The sequence below is a fragment of the Bacillus rossius genome, chromosome 1, assembly GCF_032445375.1.
Source record: "Bacillus rossius redtenbacheri isolate Brsri chromosome 1, Brsri_v3, whole genome shotgun sequence".
In the NCBI taxonomy this organism is placed as follows: Eukaryota; Metazoa; Arthropoda; class Insecta; order Phasmatodea; family Bacillidae; genus Bacillus; species Bacillus rossius.
In genome coordinates this window covers 92,420,011-92,443,195 of record NC_086330.1, presented here as the reverse complement: position 1 = coordinate 92,443,195, position 23,185 = coordinate 92,420,011, and the positions used below count along the sequence as shown (strand labels likewise).

Genomic DNA, 23,185 nt, shown 5'->3' with positions numbered 1-23,185 from the left:
ACCAAATATATATATTTATTTATTTGGTGTTACTAAATATAAAACAATTAAATACTATTAATGCATAAAAAAATAAACATCCGGCAGCAGCATACTAACATGTAATGTGTGCTGCATCCCCCTCCACCACTTCATCCCATGGCCAGTGTCTGGCACTTGCTTGCCCCTCCTCGGCACTAACTTTTATCAGACGTATTTTACAACAAATACTATATTTTTTGTATTTAATTTTGTTAACAACGCCACACTCGTAACTGTGAACAATACTGCAACTTACAAATGGACGGGGTTGGTACACCACCAATCCCTCACCACAACTAATGCGTTCGTAAAAATGTTTTTGTTAAACGAAATTGCGTATTCTGAAGTATTAGTCTCCACAAATAGCAAGGCTAATTTACTTAATGTGTTCCAAAATGTGTATGGAAATATTCTTTACGCAATACAAATAAATGTGTGGAATAATGCTCAACAAAAAATATGTCACATCATTTGCAACTTACCAAATATTCCCATAACTATTCACATACTTTATATTCCAGTCCATTACTGTCCTAAAATTTTCCCGGTTACAAAATGGTAATGGTTCATGTATTTAAAAACTAAAAGAAACTAGTCATAAGACACAAAAGAATACCAAGCTGCTCAGCGATTGTTGCTTGAAAATGCAGGTGGTTTGTAAGAAATCCAGAAAATCCCTGATTTTGAGTGTGCTGTAGAAGGGGTCGGCCTGTTTTCGAGGTCGGCCTATTTTCGGACCAATACGGTATCTTCATTTGGGACTATTAACTAATGTCAAGTTGGTAACTACAAAATATTGTTCCGTCGGATGTTGAATTTTGTTTTCCAATTTCCGTGAATACATGAATTCCAGAAATCATGGTGTTTTTGTAGGAAAGCTATGAGAGTGTTATTTAAACGCAAGAAATTTAATTTACCACATTTAGAGAAGGTCAAAATGTCAAGTGAAGCGTGGGAACACTTTTAAGTTTATGCTAGGCGTGTGCGGAAAAGGAAATTTAGCCTCGGGAAAATTTCGGGAGGGAAAATGAAATTTCACTCGGGAAAAAGGGAAAAATAGGGGGGGGGGGGGGGAATCATAAGAGAAAACCAGTTCTTCAACGTGTTGAGTGCATAAAGATTCTCTCTTTGCAGATACACCAATCCCTCGCATAGCACGTCTTCAATTAATGCGAATTCAGTTAGCACGATGTAAATTTTACTGCCCTAGTCTCGAATAGCACGTCTGTAAATTTCAGTTAGCACGAAATCGCCACAGGTTAAAAAAAATCTCGGAAACGACGCGACGTCAGGTATGGAATTCGAGGGGGGAAGAGTGGTTTGGAATGCGAGGGGAAAGAGATGCGCACGCAGATAAACAAACACCAGGCCGTACTGTTGATGCCCGGCCCAGACCAGGCCGTACCGTTGATGCCCGGCTGCAGACCAGGCCGTACCGTACAGAAACCAAAGCAGATGAAATTGGACACGTTTTTTTAAAAAAAGCAAGATGATAGTGTTAATTTCCACGCCAGAAAATATTTAACTAACTTTTATGTTTTGTATATGTACATATTGTACATACAGTACACTCCCTATTTAACGCGGTTGTCAGGGGACATAACTTTTACCCGCATTGTTGCATAACCGCGATGCTTCGATGTGACCAAGGTCAAAAGGCATAAAACACCGCCTGTGTTCTAATAGGTCGGCAAGCACGCACAGTATAGACGGCCCGCCTTTGTGCGGACTTTGCATCCGCAGTTTCCACTAAACACGGGTGAAAAAATAAAGATAAATATTAAATGTTGAATTGTTTTTATTTTTCCGCGTGCCGCGCACAATTTGTCGCACGGCCTACGAGCGCGCCACACGCCGCCATACACACGTGTGGCACACAAGCTGCTGCTGCCAGTCTCGTGGTGTTAGCCACAGTATCTGCTTCGTCAGTGTCCGTAACAAAGTAAGTGCAGTGTGTGCGGTTACACACGATTCTGTGGTCAAAGTCTTCTAAAAAGAAAGGCCGTAGTGATACTTCAAACCGAATATGAATCGCAAAGTACCGAGTTTGATTGACAAAATAAAAATTCTAGATTTACTTACAGATAGCTTGTCTTTTGTAGAAGCAGGCCGCAGATACAGGAAAAAAACGATTCTAGCATTCGTACAATAAAAAAATAAAGAATCGTCTATCGTGTCAAGTGGTTAAACTTTATTATCCATGCTTACAGTAAATTATAAATGGTCACATGTGGGAAACAAAAATTGTGCCAATTTAATTTTAGCGCAATCAGTGACGCCGTATTAAAAACCGTGTTAAACTTTGTCTTTACTTATTTCACCAAACGCTGTGTCGAGTTGCTGAGTGTGTGTGGCTCGGATCGGCAAGTGTTGCTACACATAAACATTTCCGGGACTTGTTTACTACCTCACGGCAAAAGTGGTACAGTATGGTTCACGTAAATATTGGACCACTGGGAATTCCTGGGCAAAGATTAAAAATACGCTAGCCGATTTACTTTACTATTTAATGTTAAAACATTATACCAAAGTAAAAAGATGAACTTGTATAATACAATGAATTACCCAATAATATTACGTCTGTAGGTTTAAGTTGTAACAAAACATTTATATACAGATGTCCAGTAAAGTACCAATTAAGATTCTGGAGTGGAATTTTAAACACCGGACTACCTGATTTTGCCTTGTACGCAGGGACGCTGCTCAGTCAAGTGACTAATGCTCTGCCTGTGTGCTGCGTGAACACATTCCCTCCCCCACTCACTCGTCGTGCTTCTGCCCGCTCTAATCTCTACCTCTCTCCATATTCTCGGCTCGCCTCTCCCCTCCCAGCGCTTGCCGACAACCAAGCCTATCCAACATCAATCCCCAGCCGAGTCACGCTGGATAATGTCGCTGGATGGTGGGCTTTATCAGGTCCCCTGCTTCATTTGTGAGATAAAGCGACGTTAAGAACTAGTCTTTCAGAAAATATCACTGGGCTGGATTGGACCATAATTTGAAAACCCTACAAGATAGAGGAATAATGTACGGAGATATCTTGTTTAGAATTTCACTGCGAACATTTTCTACGCCTAGGCTTTCTTCTGCCCGATGCTTAGTTTGTTAGTTACAACGCAAAATTATCCTAATCGGCTGTCAACCATTTATTCCATTATTATTATTATTCATTTCTGACTGGGGGACATGGTTTGACCCGCGATATACCCGATTCCGCGATATACCGGGAGTTTACTGTATTTTAATGTTATGTTTGTGCTCTAGGGAAAATCTAAATCTGTTTATCTGTTAACTGATTTGTTTACATAGCCACTTTTAAAAGAGGTGTGCATAACAAATTAAATGTTTACATATGGCTGTGTGTTTTAAAGTTATATAAAACCGGTTCTTAATTTCATAAAAGTGTTTTAATTTTGTTAAGTTTTAAACGTAATAACAAAGGATCCAGCTGCTTGCAACAGCAGGCAGACTGACGCACGCGCGTGTTGAAGGTCACGCCTGGGCGGGCAAGCCAACCTGCTGACTGACGGTAAATATGTTACCACTTATCTCCCGTTACACTGTGCCATGTTTTCTTTATCTAACGTATTCGGTGGTAGGCTTAAAAAGATAAATGATATGACATATGCATTTTCAAGTATTATTCTACGCATTTATATTATGTAAAGATTACTTCCCTACACATCTTGGAACACATTAAATAATTTAGCCTTATATTTATGGGGACTAATGCTTCAGAATACGCGATTTCGATTAACACGAACATTTTTAGGAACGAATTAGTCGTGCTAAGTGAGGGATTGGTGTACTATGTTTCCGGCAGATGAAAAAACCCTTTCACACAGTTTCGGTCGCAGGTATTCCCAGATATGCCACTGCTAACTTGGATAAATTTGGTAGTATATTTTCATTTTGTCCCCACCACTTCAATGGGTTTCCAGTTATAACTAAAAGTGGCATGTTCCAAAGAATGTTAAATTTAGCAAAAACTTCCTGAAGTAAAAAAAATTACCCTCTTTATGTTTCTGGTATGTACCAAGTTGTTTTCAAATTAAGATTTAGTTAATAATGTTGTAACGGTCAGGTCGGCTACCACCAACGTCGCGCGTCAGCGCGGGCGTCGGCGCACCTTTCCCCTCCTCCTTCCCCCTCCTAGTGTGTGTGATTACTCCTCGCCACCCCTCCTGGGGTTGGCGCATGCGCGCTGTGCCACGCCGATTTAATAAAAGCGGCTGTAAGGGTGTACTTCGGTCTTGTTAGCTTGATTTACTCGTCTCGTCTGGTCTAGTCCAGTAGCTTGAGTAGCTACATTGTCTGTTTCGGCATGTAGTTTGTTAATCTTTATATTGTAACGACGTGTGAGAGCGACCTTGGGGCAAAGAATGTAAGTGTTATTCTTGTTTGCGAGTGAGGCGGTGGCCCTTGCCCTAATGAAATGTAAAATAATAGGCTGTCTTGTTTAAATTCCCTTTCGGCCGCCACCTAGGAAATTATGTTTGGATTAACTGAATTTACTTAATGAACTTAACCTGCTGTAATTGTTCTCCCGAGGCGTCCACGTACGTAAAACGTACGCAAAGTACGTAAAGTAATTTAAGTAATTTTGTAACAGCATGTAACTTCCTTGCGAGCATTATCTTGTTCGCGTATTTTTGCCTTTGAAGTCTCATTTGATGTAACTTCTCTGTATTTGAGGCGTTTGTCTTGTGTGGACATACCGTCCCTTTTGATGGTCCGATTAGGGACCACGCACTGTTAAGCAGGTGTTGCTTGCATTTTTCTTGGCCTTGAGAGATGGCTTGTCCACCTAAATATGGGTCGTGTATTTTCCTTGTCAATTATTGTCACTATTAAAAATGTTTAACTATTAATGTCATTAATGAAGTGAAACTTGTAAACTTAACTGCAAACATAGTCTGTCTCGCTGTCGCTCTTTTACTGTTCAGTATTATTTTGGCAATATTAAATGCAAACGTTAGTCGTAATGTTTTTCCCGTAATTTAACCTGCTCCCAAACACCTTTCCGCAGTCCCAGCCATTTTATGGTCCTCCCTCCTCGCCTTTAAGCCCTTTAAGCTTTCAATGTTAATATAAAACTAGCATTTTACCTGTATCAATGACTTCTTTTAGACAAATGTCAAGTTTTTGCTGCAAAGTTTTAACAGCAAGTTGTTTTTCATTGATAGTCCCAACAGCCTTGAAGCATGGGTCTAACAGCATTGCCAGGGTGTCTACAGAAGTGACAAAATTAATTTTAGTGACTTTTTAGTGACCTTTTCAGTGACTTTTACTGACCTAAATGGCAAAAAAAAAAAAATCGGATTTTTTTCTCCTTTTTACTATTGACTAAACTAATTGACACTTTTACAAAAAAAATACACATTAGGCTTAACATTTATGCCTAAAAACTACCAATGACCACCAAAATTTAAAAGGACATGTTATCCTAATGCAGAGCTGCCTACCTCAAATCACAACCATCAGTAATTACAATCATGCACAATAAATTTTTCCTGAGGTATTATGACACACTCACAATAATAAAACAAGGACATTAATAACAAAAAAATATGCCTATTTATATGAATATAATGCAAATTAATGAATCGAAAAAAAAAAAAAACTTTTTGAACAATACAAACTGAATATGTAAGAAATGTCAATTTTACTGGAAATTTTGAATCTTCAATTCAAAGTATTCAAAGTTAAACTTTAGAAAAACTGTCTTTTATTTGCTTCTCTTATCCTAATTGGATAAGAACTGACATGTAAACAAACAAAAAGAAAACAAACACAAGGACTTGTAAACAATAACCCTGCGTTCGTTACTTTCGTTTCTTCCAATGTAGCGAAAAAAGGACGATATAGATTTATTGATCATGGCTATAAAATGACCCGCATGTTTCTTTGATTCAATATGCCGTCTACAGTCATCCCTTCCACCATGTGCAATCGAAAAGTCACGCATGGCGTTCCAAACATTTGAAGACAACAAGCATGGCCATTCTTTTGAATATTTAAGTCGAAAGTTCTGAAGAATTGCGTATTTCTCCCCCCCAGATACACATTGTTCCGTCACGCGATTCATTTCTACAACCAGCACTGAAGAACACAACACTATCGAAAAACATAAAAGATTTTCACGTCTGTATACACGACAAAAACACTATGATGAAAAAAAAGGCTTTCAAGCAATAAATTAAAACACAGGTTAGCCAAAGTACCAAAAAAACATTATCGTGATGTAAGTAGCCTTCAAACGAAAAGTCTGAGAATATGTACTAGTTTTATCGTACAACGGACGTAACACCATCCCATTATTATTTCAAAACACGAGAATTTATCTACTTATTTCGACAGTACATGCGCACACTTACTAGTTCCGTTATTTGCGCAACCAAGCGATGTATTCAAACTGCGTTCACGAAACACGCACAGCAGAAACGGAATTTTCTCCGTTACCGTGCAGCACAAAGTCTCGTTTCCGTAATAAACCAGCGATGTTTCGTAATTCCGTAATTCGGTGTTAAATCCGTAATAATTACGGAAAATCTGTAATGGTTGGCAGCTCTGCAGTAATGAGAGATTGTGTATTTACTATACTTATATGGACTTGAGGCGGCTTCTTAGACCGTGGGCGGAAAGCATCGTTATCGTAACAAGTTGTACGTACTAGTATACTGTAACATCTATGGTTTGAAAACCTCTGAATCCTCGTACAAATACGAGACTTTTCATACGTCAGGCAATGCTAGACTCATACGGCCTGTGTCCTAAAAAACGAAACATTAAAACGAACATAGCACGACAATCAGCTTGACATAGCATTGAATTTCATCACTGCGTTTCATGGTATCTTATTTCAGCACTATGTTCTTCTATAGCAGGCCAAACATACTAAAGAAAGAAAAATACGGCTGTGCCAATTACACAGTCACTTAGTGTCCAATAAATATACGTGAAAATACGTCAATAGAAAAAATTATCGTGAGCTTGTATTGAATTCCGTGACTTTTTAGTGACTTCGTGACCTCGCATCAAAATGCGTTACTTTTTCGTTACTTTCGGGACTTTCGTGACTTGTAGACACCCTGATTGCTGTAAAATATGGCTCTTGCCTTTGATATAAAGGAAAGCATACCTTCAATCCAAAAAGCAAAACCCTACAAAATGTTACACCAGACCCAAATTAACTAACATGAATCTCCATGTAGTTATTCAAAAATGTATTGATTGAAAACAAAACTGGAGTAACCATTGAAGCTGTAGGTATTCTTTCTCCAGAGTTCTACTGTGGCTTCATGCAATGTTTTAAGAATTTTTATGTAACTTTCAACAAGCCGCCACTCGCTCACACTAAGATTGTCTATGTTCACCTCTGCCAGATGACGCGTGAGAACAGGTTTGTTTTTTAGTAGTCTTTCAAGCATTAGATACTTAGAATTAATTCCATCTCGTCACGCAGTCTTGAATTAATTCTAGACAAGTCTAGTCCCATTTCTGTTTGAATTTTGTGAAATGCAGACGTTGCTGATGCACTGTGCTTATAGTAACCTACAATACCACGGGCCTTTTTCATCATAGCCCCCATTCCTTCATGAGACTTTTTAGCATCTCCAAGAGCAAGCTGCAAATTATGAGCAAAACACTGCAAATGTGTCAGAGGTGCTTTGCAAAGACTAGACCCCAGCTTGATGTTTCTTGCATTGTCAGTAATAATAAACAAAGGAATTCTAGTACTGATGTTATTTAAAACCTTTTACCTGCCATTGTTCCACTTATGGAACATGATTTTAAGAATTTTTTTTCTACAACAAAAATTAAAATATTTCTTGACATAATTTTTTCCTTGTTAAACAAAGTCCATTTTCAATTTAAATATTTTTTTTAGTGACGTATGATGTATTTCATGAAGGTGAGCAATTTCTCAAAATGGCAAAATCAGATGCGGTGCGCACTCTTTACGGTTTGTATTTTTATTTTGCTATAATAAAAATAAATTATCTATTTAGAAAGCTTAGGGTGTCTTAGGAAGAGTAAAAGAAATGATTCCACGTACGAGTATTCAATTTTAATTTTTACTTATCTCACTGGTGTTCCAGACGTTTAGATGTTCCAGAAGTGGAACATTGGCGGGTTCTGGTTATTGCAGACCACTTTACTTATATGCGTCACCGCATGCCTACTGCGCATGTTTCTACTTGCGCCTCAGCGCAGCCAAAAACCGTACACGTCATCACATGCCTTTCATGCGAGTTACTACCTGCAGCAGAACTCAGTCTGCTCTTACTTAGTTTTCTTTCAACTGTCTATAAGAGTTGTGTTATAAAATCATTTGCTGTCATTCCAGTATTTTTAGGTTACCTCTGTGCATGTGAGGGCTTTTATGGCGAGTGAAAGTGTTTCGTACAGTGAATGACGCATTTGACTACTTGAATTCTTTGAATGATTCTGACATCACTGACAATTCCGATGAAGAATACGACTTGTGTCAGTTACCTCCAGAAGAAAATGAACGATTGACGGATAATGAAGACATTGATGACAACAATTTGGGAGAAGTGGAGCCGACTGACGTATGTGGACAAGTAAGTTTATTTATAAAATCATGTGCATCTGTGTCCAATGAAACGCAGCAAGACTCATTTCCTTCAACTAGTAAAGAGTTGCCTGCTCCTAAAAGGAATTGTAAAAGAAAAGCTAATCCAAAACATATTCCGGAAAAACCAAATTGGCAAAAAACTACAAGCTTCAGTTATGTACTTCCTTCTGAAAATCAAGTGAAACTCTGTGATAAATTTCCTAAATTGATATACCTTGAGCCTATTGACCTGTTTTTTGAGTTCTTTAACATTGATTATCTTACCCATTTGGCAGAAATGACTACTCTCTATGCAGCACAACATGGTAATTATTTGCAATTCAAATGGAAAGACATACCTCAGTTTTTCGGATTACTGCTCCTTAGTGGTTACCATATTGTGCCCACAGAAGAATTTTACTGGAGCACAGCAGAGGATATTGAAGTTTCCATTGTCTCTACTGTTATGTCAAGAAATCAATTCAGGGAAATAAAGGCTAATTTTCATGTAATGGACAATTCAACCATAAATTTAGGTGACAAGTTAGCCAAAATTAGACCACTATATAATGAACTAAACAAACAGTTCATGAAATTTTGAATCTTTCACAATACTCTTAGCATTGATGAATCTATGGTACCTTATTATGGCCACCATTCGTGCAAAATGTTCATCAGGAGGAAGCCAATTAGATTTGGCTACAAAATTTGGATGCTGTGTTCCACAAATGGCTTTCCCTATTGTATGGATATATATTCAGGAAAAAGTGACATGAGTACCCCCCTCGGGAAACGAGTGGTGAACCATTTGCTGGCTGCTGTTTCGAATCCCTTAGAAATAGCAGTATATTTTGACAACTTTTTTACTTCTTATGACTTATTGGCAGAACTTAGAAGCAAAAAAATAAAAGCTACAGGGACAGTCAGAGAAACTAGGATTGCAAAATGTCCTTCAATTCCAGCAAAAGAAATGTCAAAAACCAAGAGAGGTACATATGATTACTTGAGTGACGGAAAAGTTTATGTCTGTCGATGGAACGACAATTGAGTCGTGACCATAGCTTCAAATCATGAAACTCATCTGCCTTTGCAAAGTGCTAAGAGGTAAGTTTATGGAGTTTTTTATTTCCTTTTTGTTTGTACATTTATTCATAACATTATTTTTTCACCTGATAATTTATTTTTCGTAGATATTCCAAAGAAAAAAGAACAAGAGTTGCCGTTGATTAACCTCGTCTCATGAGACAATATAACTATGGCATGGGTGGAGTTGATGTTATGGATAGATTGTTGGGATCTTACCGGCCAAAATTGCGTTCAAGAAAGTGGTGGTGGAACTTGTTCTCCAACGCGCTCAACATGTCTGTTGTTGCTGCCTGGATTGTTCACAAAGAGCTTCACCCCAAACCATCGTCTTTACATCTGGACCATCTTTCCTTCCGGCGACAGGTACGTTTAGTTTTTTCTATTTGTTTTTCTATTTTTTTTACTTTACATTTATCTAATCAAAAGTTTTATTGTTCAGATTACAATGGCCCTCCTGCGAATTTCTCCTTGAAAGGAGGGGCCTAGAGTTGGTCCAAAGCCTCATATACCTCCTTCTCAATGAAAATAAGATGGGCATTACTTGATTTCGGTATCACAGGGAAGATGTGCTCATTGTAACTCCAATACGAAGTACCAATGCAATGAGTGCAAGAAGAGGATCCATATTGAGTGTTTCCCATATTTCCACGGACTGAAAGTGTAATAATAGACATTATTGATAAGGCTTCAAATGTTAAAGAGATGTTGTTGCACTGTTGACACATCAAACTCAAGAGCAGCATTTATCTTGGGTGTTACCCCGTATTTCCATAAAAAAAAGGTTTCAAGTTAATTATTTATTTTTTCAAATTTTGGAAAATAGCTATTTTATATTGTTATGGATATACATTGTAATGGGTTTATATAGTAATATATATATTTTAAAAACGAATTGACGATTTTTTTGTATAACCACTTCCTGCCAATGTTCCACTTCTGGAACATAGCAAAAAATATAGAAAATAATTTTTTTCTTGTAATGTATCAATTTTTATTTCTTAATGATACATTAAGTAAACAAAATTCGTAGGAAAATATATAATTTTTTTGAGGGATCTTGGGGTGGCGGGTAAAAGGTTAAGATGTTCACTCATTCAAAATATCAGTAATTTTGTCACCTACTGCTAATGCTGGCTCTTAGGAAAACTAACACATCCAAGACAGTATTTTAAAAGAGTGAAGTTACTGACGAAATGACAAGTCAATGCCAAGAAAGCATTGTCACTACGTGATGTCCATAGGTCACAAGTAAATGACATTGACTCAACTTTGGCAATTACTTAAGAAAGTTCATCAGAGATTTTTGATTTTACAAAAGCAAACAAATTTGGAATTTTGTTTCTAGAGAATGTGGTTCGGGAAGGTACTTTGTACAATGGTTGAGATGACTGCATGAGTTTCTGGAAATGTCTATTTTCTACTGCATTGTACGGCAGCATAGAATAGGCCAACCACTCAGCAATGTTCTTTGTAATGAGTTTTGCTTTAGGATGATAAGGCCACTGGACGGTATCTTGAATGGGAAGCCATCATTTCACAGACTAGAGAGCCACACCCGAAGTTCATGCTCGCTTTTTTTTCCCGTACCACAACAGGTGTATTTATTTCATACGTCATACGCTGTTCCATCTCATTGTATAAACCAGTGTGGCAATAAATTTTGCGGTCGATTAGGATAGGTTAGCTACATTATAAATACTTTAAAACATTATGGATGGTTGGTTATATTAGGTAAGTATAGCTACATTAAAAATACTGTAAAATCATTTTATGGTTGCTTAGCAAATAACTTTTTAATATGTAGCTATCCAGCGCTAAGAAACCGTTTACATGAATTCACAGTATCTTTAATGTAGCTATCCTAATCAAATCAACCGTCCACAATGTTTTAAAGTATTTATAATGTAGCTAACCTAACCTAATTGACCATCAGTTATCATGAGTTGTCCAAAATAAACATTCACGGACACACGGCAAACGAAAAATATGGCAGCGTACAAATAAATACATTTGCCTTGTTTATGGTCTTTCCTTTTATCAACACCGCCATATTTATTTACAATGAACAAAAAAAACTGAAGATGCACGATCGAGCGTTTGGGTCTCCTGTCTGCGAAAAGAAGGCTTCCCATCTTAATCGGTTGTTGTTTTGATGGACCTGGTTGTAAAGAATTTGCCGTAACGGGCCGTGAATTAAACAATTCTTGCAGTGTCTCATATTCCAACTTTACAGTTAGATGTTTAGTCAAGTGCCTTATGAGATCCGATGTGATGCCGTAGCTTGTTTTCAGAGTTTTATGGCATGTCTTGCATTTAGCACTAAGTTTATCATTGCTTCTAGCAAAGTAGTTCCAAATACGCGTCTTTTCTTCAGCCATGTTTACTAAACAAAACAACCAACATGTAACATGTACTGAATCTAGAACTTACCTTTGAAATTTCTGTCAAAATCTCTTTCTCGACATGGATTTTCTGGGCAGGAAGTAGGTTCTCTGTTTTTAGTAAATCTTCACTTACACCAACAGTTTGTATAAGTTCTGGTTTGCAAACCTTTCCAAGCAAAATCTTAGCAAGAGTGTCTATTTCATCATGCATAACATGTATCATTGGTTCTTCCTTCTGGAATGCACCAGTGAAGCGTGTGAATACTCTGGCACTGCTGCACACGAAAAGAACTTCAGCCTTTATAGTAGGCTTCTTTAGTAAACTCACTATTCTCTTGTAGTTGTTGCTCTTGCCTAGGCTATTTCTCTTCTTGGGGACATAACTTAGGAAATATTTTTTGAGAGCTTCCCATTGTTCGATCAATCGTGATGCAGCTCCTTCTAAGGTAAGCCACCTTGACGGAACATGCTTGATGAAACTATGTTTTGGAACAGATAGGTCATCTTGTATTTGTAAGTAGTCCTCACATCTTGAAGGCCAACCATCAAAAAAATCATGGACAGCCATTACCAAATCAGCTACATCTTCTCCAAGTTTATCAAGTCCACTGAGAAATGCATTGTGAAGTGTGTGGATGCTGCATGTGCCAATATTAACAAGGGGTGCCTTGCGAATAGAAACCAACTCTTCACATATAATACGAGCAACTTTCTTGTTGACATTAGGGCCATCACTCCCTAACATTAATATCTTCTGACGAGGTAACCCAGCATTGTCTAGTGCAGAATTAATTTTCTCAACTAGTATTTCGCCTGTAGCTGATCCAATAAAAAAGGTTTCAAGATGGTGAGTGATAATCTGTAGCTTCGTGTTAGACCAGTACCTGATAGCAATTTGCAGTTCCTTTCTACCTGTGTGGTTTGTTGTTTCGTCGTAGCATACTGAATAGTATGCACCATCCATGTCTTTCAAAATAACATTGCGAAAATATGGGCTTAATGCATCTGTTAGTAGATACCTAAATTTAGTGCTGCTCAGGCTAAAGTCCTCAGGCACACCCTCGCCAAACATACTTTTAAAAACGTCAGCTATTCCTCCACAAGATGATGCTGAATAATTTGAAATAATACATTTCATTACCCATTTCAGTTCTGCACTTGATGCACGATCTCGTACACTGTAAAGACATTTAACATGGTTTTCTGAGGATACTTCACTTGATGTGGAAGCTGAACATGAAGGTCGAACGACCGTGAATTTTAGCTGACTGGGAGCCAACTTATTCCGACATTCACTCTTATGTCGCTCGCAAGTAGCATGCTGAGATAGTGCTTGATACCCTTTGGTTGATATTTTGATTGTGACACAGCAAACTGCACAAAAAACATCAGTATCGTTACGTTTTTTTGCCCACTCGTTAATGATATATCCATTACCATCGCACCTCTAGCCACTCGCTACGAAAACGACACTTCCCCATCTTCACCACAACATCAAAACATTACGATATTATTTCCCGGTTACTTGTTTATCTCAAATAATAGTATATCATGACACAAGTAATATCGCTAGCTAAGGCCCATAAGGACAAAACTAAATTAAGACAGTAATCAGACTAACTACAGAGCACACTGGCGCGAACATAGGTTATCTGCCATCACATGGGAAGCCTACAACTCACATAGTTTCGGTTCCCTGCAAGAATTTCCGAAGATTTCCGAAGTTTTGAGTTTTGGTATTAACGCCACTTCAGCCGCTAAATCAGAAGTTCAAGCATGTTGTGACGTGACTGACCTGACCTGACCTGACCTGACCTGACCTGACCTGACCTGACCCAACCCTTCAATTTTTTTAAATTTCAATTTTTGAGAGAAATCCGAAGTTGCACGAACGTGGTAGGGAACCGAAACCACGTGAGTTGTAGGCTACCGCCATCACGTCAGCCGATCGATACTGTAGGGCGAATCGATTAATGGATAGTTCGACTTCAGTTGTTGTTTACGCTTTTACCCATGTAAAAAACGATCTCGACACCATCCGTGTTATGGCAAACGGCAAATACCTTGATTACAGTCAAAACCACAAATTCAAGCATTTAATTAATGCCACTTTCATAAACTGAAATGCAAATTTTGGGCACCAATATTGAAAAAAAAGTAAATTAAGTGACTGTTTAAAAAAAAGTGACAAAAAAGTGATTGATGAAAAATAAGTGACTGTAAGTGAGTTAAGTGACCATTTTCGACCCCTGCTATTGAATTTTATTCCAGTACATTTCATAAATTCAAATTATGTTTGCCACAAATATCCTCAGTTACGAAAAGTAGTAAAAGAGGTTAAAAGGTCACGAAAAAATAGCAAGTAGGTAATGAGAATTTTTTATTAGTGAATATGGCGCCATGCAGTCATGTCTACCACGTCTGCGCACGTACACACGTACACAGTATTGTACATTGAGTTTTCCAGTAGTGGTCTCATTTCCAAGAGCTTTGCTAGTTTTTTTTTTTCATGACGATAATTAATATTCATGGTTTAATAGCCCATACAGCCAGACGTTGTCTGACAATCAACAAAAACAAAAAGTGACAATACTCTATGATACAATACTTGAGTGATTCTCTGGATTTGACTGATATGAAAGTGAATGTGCCTGCTATAAAACTGAATTTGTATTCAGGGTTATGTTCATAAATGCTGTGATTTTTTATTGTTACTTTTACACACAATTAAGTAACATTTGGAAGATACATTGTTTTTATACTTCTCTGTTAAATTTATTTAGGGGTCTGACTGAAATGATAGTGAAGGTGATTCCAAGGTTTTCTCTTTATGAATGTTATAAATTATTTTTTTACATGTGATACTTGTAAGTTTCACTGATTTTATACTTATGTCTTAAACAGATTTAGGTGTTAAACTCAAATGAAAGTGAAGCTGGCAACAAGGTTAATGTAATACTAATTATTAATGTTCTAAACTGTTTTGTTCTGTTCCTTTTTACACATATGGTTGTTTCAGTAGCATATAAACTTATTTATAAATACAAATAGTAGTTGAAAATAACTTTTATATTGCTGAGAAAAAGACTCCCCTAAGAAATTAAACTTTTGCAAGATATTGCAAGTAATCAAATACTATAGTGGAATTTTTTTTGGTATGACAGCTCAAAGAAAAATTTTGAAGTAGTGACCGAACCGAACCGAAAACCGACATTTTTAACAAAAAACTGAGCCGAGCCGAACCGAACTGAAAATGTGGGAACCGATCAGCCCTAATTTTTACCATGCCTTTTTTATAACAATTGTTGTTATATAGCATTATATCGTTTCACCATTGATATCCAATACAGTTTAATGTGTCAGCAAGTATTTACTTACAATTATGTTAGCAGACGCCGTGTGTACGGTGTACAGTTGATGCCCGGCGCAACAGTTGTATTTCGGATTCGTGCGCGCACGGTTTGTTAAGGCTGACGCCGGACAGAGTTTTGTAAAAAAAACAGAACGGGAAAGCCTTCGTTGACAAGTGCACAGAAAACTATTGTGTTGAATCGTAACACTATCATATTGTTGACGTTACGGTGCTATTTTATCCATTATTCAAAAAATAAACATTGTTTGCTTTTTTTCTGCCAATTTCAAAAGTAAGTGTAATAAGATATGCAGAAACCACAAATAATGTGTAAGCTGGGCGGAAATATGGTGTTGACGAGAAGATGTGCGTCGCTGGCGGGCTCAAGCAAATAAATTGAAAAATGCAGTTTTCCCTGATTTTGAGTGTGCTGTAGAAGGGGTCGGCCTATTTTCGGACCAGTAAGGTACATACGAATTAGGTTATGGATGCACAAACCATGTGCGATGATTAGGTCTCATTTTAACTTCTTTCGGTGCTATAAGTATTTTTTGTTTACAATAATGGATTTAAAAAAAAGGCTATAGGTTTAGCATATTTTGTTGTTTGGAGGTTAGCTTTGATGAATTACTTTTGATTACAAACAAATTAGGTTATGGATGGACAAAACCATATGCGATGATTACGACAAATTTTAACTTTTTTCTGTGCTATACAGTAGAATTTCGATGATATGTTCCCGTTTCATACATTTTCCCGTGTCATACGCCGATTAATTTTGGTCCCGCCGAAAGTACTATATTTACAATGGTTTACTTTCCCGGAACATACACTTATAAAATCATTAATTTCCCGTTTCATACGTTTTTACGAAGCGGAAAAGCCCAAAATTCACAAATTTTTTTGTTATATTCCTCCGGATAAACTACGTTTTAATGCTTTATTTAAAAAAAAACGTTCATTGTTTACATTTGCAAATGTAAGAAAATAACTATCGCACCATAGATATTGATAGTATCAGGAAGACTGTGCACCTCGCTAGTAGCATCTATGGCCAGCACCAAGCGAGACTAGTGGCGCAAACTAGCAATGATTATGAAAATGGTGCACGCGCTTTACCATGGCACGGATCTCATATTTTGTGCATTCATTAATCTTTAAACTCAATATACCCGTTTGTTATTGTTTCCTTACGTTCAGAAAGTTTTGTATTTTACGTTTCTCAAGTTAAAAATATTATTGACAATTGTTCTGTTGCATAAAGTTGTTTGTAAAAAGAAACAAACAAGCATAAATTTCTGATTTTCTTTTTACAATAGCCTAATTTTTTTAATTTCTATTTAGGCTTGGTGACTTTTCCTGCCCTCCAAGAAAGGACTTCATAACATTTTGTAAGGCCACTGTTTCTCATGTCAGCCTTACTTGATTATGGACTGTATTTTACATTTATGGTGGTTTTATTATATGTATATATAATTATGAATTCATATCTTTCATATAATGCAATTATTTACACATTATGTATTTAAGTTTAATCTGACATTGTGCTGGTATGCTAGATCGAAAAAAAAAAATATTGTTGCCATTTCCTTTTCATACACTTTCCTGCATCATACACCATTTTTGTGCCCTCCGTTGAAAAGTGTATGACAGGGGTTCTACTGTAATTATTTTTTGTTTACAATAATGGATTAAAAAAAAGAATGCAATATATTTTACCACAAAATTAAAAATTCTGTAGCCTATGGTGTTGGTTAGGGGGGCAAAAAAGTTTGTCTTAGTAAAAAAAATTAAACCGGCTTGCATAGTTGTCACTTTGATGCAAAATAAAGTATTTCTCCATTTCATTTAACAGTCAAAGTTTTTGCTTGGATTTACTTACCTTACTCTGCAAACGGCCCTTAGCATCATGCATTCAATTCTTTTTAATTTCTTTTTGGTATACATATCACTTGTAGTTTTGAATTCACCTCATTATAAAGAAACCTCACCATAACAAACACACCCGAAATCAGTCCCTTCAAGTTTGTTATACTGAGGTTTTACTGTATTTGCTAGAACCAGAGTATGAACATTTAAAAATTGTTTTACTATACTTGTGTTAATATACAATGTATATTACAAAGAGCTAACCTTCGCGCAACATCTCTGTCTCATGCTCATAGCGAGCATACTCCATCTGGGCCTCCAGCTTCTCAGACTCCACCTTGAGTTCTGACTTCAGTGCCAGTTCCTTCTGCTTGAACAGCTCGTACAACTGCTTCCAGCGCATCCCATACTCATACTCAAATGTGCCAGGCTGTGCAAACCTTGGTCCAATCTGAAAATGACACATACCACTTTTGTACCATTTACCTTGAAGTTTTTATTCTTTTGAAAGATAAGATAGTCACTACTATGTCAAATACAAAATTTCACAATGAAAAAATTCAGTAAAAAACAGTTTTACGACCCCTTTTGTTACTATTACCTCTATTACGAACCCTTTTCAAGGAACCATGAAAAATAAAATATTTTGAAGAAATTGGCACAAAAATTCATTGAAAGCACATTTGACTGCATTTCTCATTACGAACACAGTACTACACATGCCGCAGTATACAACCCGTCACTCTCGTAAAATCCTCTCCTCCCTCCTTCCCATACAATGGCACCGGTATGGCGTGTCTTCCAGCCACCCAGCACTCTGCAGCGAAAAACTATGATATTGCTTCTTCTTGGACATACTACCCCCTCTGTTTCTATTACTAAAGACCTGAAAAATTTGTGATCACTATATTATAAAAACCATTTTAATGATTTGTAGTTAAAATGATGGCAAATATTGCAGAACAATATAGGAAACAAGTCTTTTAACGTGGCGAATGCTGGCGTCAACTGACTACAGCGATCCTAGCAGCTTCGCCTGAAGACGCCCACAAAATTAAAATTTCTGTGTATTACAATGTAAAACTTGCTGCCATCACGAAATGAATTTACTGTAAATATATTTGTATTAAAACTGTGAAACAAGTATTCACCATCTACAAAAATATGACTTAAACATGAAAAAACTTTAAACATGACAAAAGGACAAATATCATACAACTTTGAACAATAAAACATGCTTAACTTTAAACCTGAACTTTCGTATTGTGCCGAAATTAGGTATTTCGGCACTTTTTTTAATTGTTATTATAATTTTAAATTATTTCTGGAAATTTTATTTTCTATATAATTTGGTTACAATAGGGTGATTTACACTTTGTTAGGCTGGTGCACTATAGGTAGTTAAACTTTGTGCCGGTAGCCTGAGGCACCTTTTCTCAGGGACCAATCTGTTCTTTTGCAAGTCTATGACGTTGTTGGCAGCCCGTTTGACATTCCTCCCACTTGCAGTCACGTTCCCGGCCTTTAACATTATTTACCTGCATGACTAAAACTGCATACAACAGCTCTGGACGAGTTGTTACCATTTCTCAGAGACGAGCTTAGAACAGCGATTACCGTCACGCATACGTCTAAGGTTCTCTCCTAGAAAGTCACAGCTAGGACGCTCGTTCCTAGCGTCGTTGTGTTTTGTCCCCCCTTCCCCTTCCCAGCTCCTTCTCGGTTCTCAGAATTTGGCCCAGAATCATTGACCTGACGTGAACCCCGCCAAGCGTTGGCCGACTTAAAGGACAATTTGCCATAGAAAAAAATATGTGCTACGATGGACCACACACGACATCTAGCGGCGGACATAGTAATTTCTTCTCTTGTCGCCAGCTCGTGGAGCTGACATCCGCGACATCTGGTGGCGACTTGGCTAACCCACCAGCTACCTTCCCCTGTAGGCCACCAGAGTACAGCACCAGACTGCGCCATTAGCCCCAGGCTATAGCAGAAGTCTTGGGCAAGTCAATTTTTTTTATTTCAGACACCCCTCAACAGGTAGCGCTAAAATCGGCCAGTGCTACCAACTTCGAGATTTCAAAGTCAGAGTTTTTGCGATTACCACTCGGGGAACTTCGGAACCTTTCGGTCCGGACGCCCCAGTCCCCCAACACCTTCTGATTGAGTTTTTCCTTTTAATTACGAGACGTGGCTTTTCCGCAGACTCTTCGCGTCGCAATTCCAGACGGACTGTTTGAGATATTCGGCTTATCAACGAGACGCACTACAAGACTTCTATCCGGCCACAACCGACGATGTAGTCGATTAGACATAGGATGCTATCCCTGTAAATTTTTTCAAGTAGTTTAGTCCGTCTGTACAGTACTAAGAATAATAGTCATTTCTTTTATATAATTTCTTTTTAGGAAATGTCTGCGCCTGCAGCGTATCCACGAGCTCCAGATCCGGTCTTGCTACAGTTCAGAAAACAGAAACAAACTTTCCTGTCTGGTGAGTTACTATCAGCGACATTCCCAAACCCCCACCCCCCCCCCCCCCAGCCATATCTTTTGCGGGCACATTTTCTGCCCAGTTTGTTAACTGTCTGTGCACTAGTTCTGATCATGTTTGATTCGGACTGTTCAGACAGGGTCCAAGAGCCGGACGCCGAATTGGCATTATCACGCTCTTCCACTTCGACAAACAGGCGCCTTGGCACCATGTTGACTACTGGTCTCCGGGAAGCGAAGCACCAACCTCCGGTGCAATAGTATTTATAAACCTTTTTTTTGTAACATTCTTTAAATTACGACGTTCAAATACGACATTCAAACAAGTTAATCATATAAACATAATTTCTGGACTTTAAGAATATTCTGGGATAGTTTAAACATATTTGTACATTTTTTATTGGTTTATGTTTTTTTTAATGAAGCCTTTTTATATTCTAATTTAGAGCCGGCCCAATATTATTTTCTTCCTTCTTAACACACCTGAGAGCCCTTTAAGTACGTAATTGATTTTTTATGTCAATATCTTTTAATATCTGTTATAAGTTTCCGAAGTATGGAGTATTCAGACGGAATCACACATTGTTTCTGTTCATTCCTCATATCCTTGTGAAACTATAAAATCCACAGCACAGTATATAGTTTAATTCAGAAATAATTCTGTGAGACAAGATAAAATTGTTAATTTCCAAAAATAGGTACTCATATGGAAAAAACTAAAACTCCAAAAGTTGTACTTTTGAATACTTGTACCTGAAAACACTTAAGTGTTCTTAATGTCGCTAACTTAAACTAACCCACCATTTATATTTACAACATTTTTAATGTAGCTAACATAACTGTATCAATTGTTCAAAACAGTGAACTACGTATTGGTAAATTAATTGAAATATTGCAACGCTCTTTAGCAGTCATTAAACTGAATGAGAGGAACTCAAAAAATACAATTTTCAGAATTTTATGTCATTTTTACTTAAGCACTTGCTCTAGAAAATTACCATTTAATTTTTGCAAAAATGCAGATATGCATACACATTGAGATTTGTTTCAATAACAGATGTAAATACTTTTTGTTTTCAGTTAGATGTAGACAGTAATATTCCTCTTATTTTAAACAGCAGTTGTGCAAAATTTCACCAAGTATCAAATTTTCATTTTAAGGGGTAGGAAAGGATAATTGATGAGTGGTTTTAAGGGGTGGGAAAGGGTAATTGAGTAGTTTTTAGGAATATTATGTAGACTGTGACATTTCATTAACCTCAGAATAAACCTTAAAATTTGTATAAAAAACATTCAAACAATTTTTTTTTATATTTAGGCATATACATACATACACCCAATAAAAAATTTTGAATATGTTTATAAAATTTATTTTTATTCAAACTAAAAAATTAATGTTATATGCCTAACTAGGGCAAAATAACTAAACCAATGAACTGAGCTGTGTATATTAATTTTTATTATTATATCGCTTAAACAATAAGTAATAATCCCTACACCCTCCATGAAAAATCTTTCCCCCAATATTTATAAATATTCCAAAAATGATATATCAAAAATTTTGAATGTAACATCTATTTGTGAAAAACCTGAAAACGAGTAAGTGAGAAAAAAATTAAATTAACAATATTTGCCTGGCTACAGATAGCTGATAATTTCTACATATTTATCAGGAAATTAAAATTGCTAAAGAACATAAAATGCAATGTTTAAGTTGCCGAATATTTAAGAAATGGTCCTAGATAAAAAAAAAGGCATGAAAATCCAAGAATTTTCCACTGCAGGTAAGGCAAATAAAGACTTAAATACAACTAGTACCAAACTAAACTATTAAAAAGCTAACCTCTCTCATTTTGTAATAATCCGGTGTCTTTCTTGGCAAATTCTTTTCAGCATAACCATCAACATCATCCAGTTGCTCGAATGGCTCAAGCACCACAGGTCTCAGTGATCTGGAAAAAAAAAAGTCAGTATTAAGTATGATGAGATGTAAGTTTTCCACAAACCATAAGATTTTTCAACACTTATGCATTGAGAAAATTACAAAAATTTATACCCATTTCATTCAGACAAAACAAAAAAGTTGTCATTCTTTACCAATTAATGACACTTCTTTTGTTATAGTTCCTTAAAATTCCTTATTATTCCAGATTCAGACATACCTACAGATTGTTTAAACAGTTCAGACCTCCAGCTAGCTCAATGGTATGTTACATAGAGTGAAACCCCACAGAGTTCCCAGAAATAGGTCGTAATAGAGGGGGAGTCTATGCCTGTGTAATCCCCAAATTTTTTGGCTCTGGTTTTGGCTCATCAAAATTCCTGGCAGACTCAACTTTTCAAATCATCAGTTTTAGTTCAGTTTTTAGTACTTTGTTACCTCGTATAGTGAAGGTTTATGATACAGAAAAGGCAAACATTTTTTTCAATATTACCAATCTGGGGAAAGATAAGAAACAAAAGATGCCAACTTAATGTCTTCCACTTTTTGACCAGCCATAATTTAATTGGGTTAACTTTTGTCTTTGTTAAAGCATATTTAAATAGAATAACTGGAAGCAACATGTGATCTCAGTTATGAGAAGTTCAAATTGAACAAAACAAACTATAATAGCACAAACACTGTTATGGCATATTCAGTACCTTTCTTATAATGGTGGTATTTTTCTTTCCAATTAGAATTTAACTTTTCTGGCTGTTCGTATGTTAAAGACCAATTACAATTTTTAAAAAACCTTGCAATCTAAACAGTGTTTTTAAAAAAGTACAATTTAAACTTTAACTATAAAAATCAAATTACAGTATAACCCTGTTATAACGAATCAGAAGGGAGTAGTTTATATGTTCACTATAGAGGGAAAACTTTATATCTGGGAAAACTTTTATATTGGCAATACATTCTCAAAAGCAAAATCTTAACTACACATAGGCCTAAGCCAAGAAATGAACAAATGAAAATTACTCAAAGCAACAGTTTTATGAGCAAATGCAGATATTTTTTTTTAATGAACTACACTTTCTATTACCTAATGGTTCTTGGAAATCGGCATATTATCCTTTTTTTGGGCATTTAATACTCTGTGACATTATCGCAGCTTGAGAAAGAAGATTGTTCAGCGTGTTTCATATTGTACTTAATGTGGATGTTGCAATTCCCAGTTCCTTTGCTATTAACACGTGCGGGACAGTAGGGTTGGAGACTCCCTTTTCAATAATGTCCAGTTTATCTCGCACAGATGCCTTACGTTTTTTACCGCATTTTTCACTTTTTTTTATGTACGTATTTCTTATTGAAGCACATTTGCAGCTTAATAACACAAAATTCTTTTTACCGGCAAAAGTAAATAAACGAAAAATAACGAAAGTGGTGCATCAAAGATTACTATATCATTTAGTA

The 23,185-nt window shown here is 36.7% G+C and overlaps 1 protein-coding gene across 13 annotated transcripts in view; it reads right to left on the bottom strand.

Annotated features, from left to right (window-relative positions):
• The window catches only part of LOC134540035 (hrp65 protein-like), a 286,028-nt gene that overhangs the window by 205,961 nt on the left and 56,882 nt on the right, over positions 1 to 23,185 (bottom strand). For all 13 annotated transcript variants that reach the window (XR_010076400.1, XR_010076399.1, XR_010076397.1 and 10 more), the window contains exons 6-7: positions 21,632 to 21,740; positions 17,558 to 17,744 (exon numbers count right to left, since the gene is read on the bottom strand). Coding sequence is in view for 4 of the 13 variants with exons in the window: in XM_063382478.1 (XP_063238548.1) it covers positions 17,558 to 17,744; positions 21,632 to 21,740 (296 nt within the window). In the remaining 9 variants the exon portion in view is untranslated. The remainder of the gene's footprint in view (positions 1 to 17,557; positions 17,745 to 21,631; positions 21,741 to 23,185) is intronic.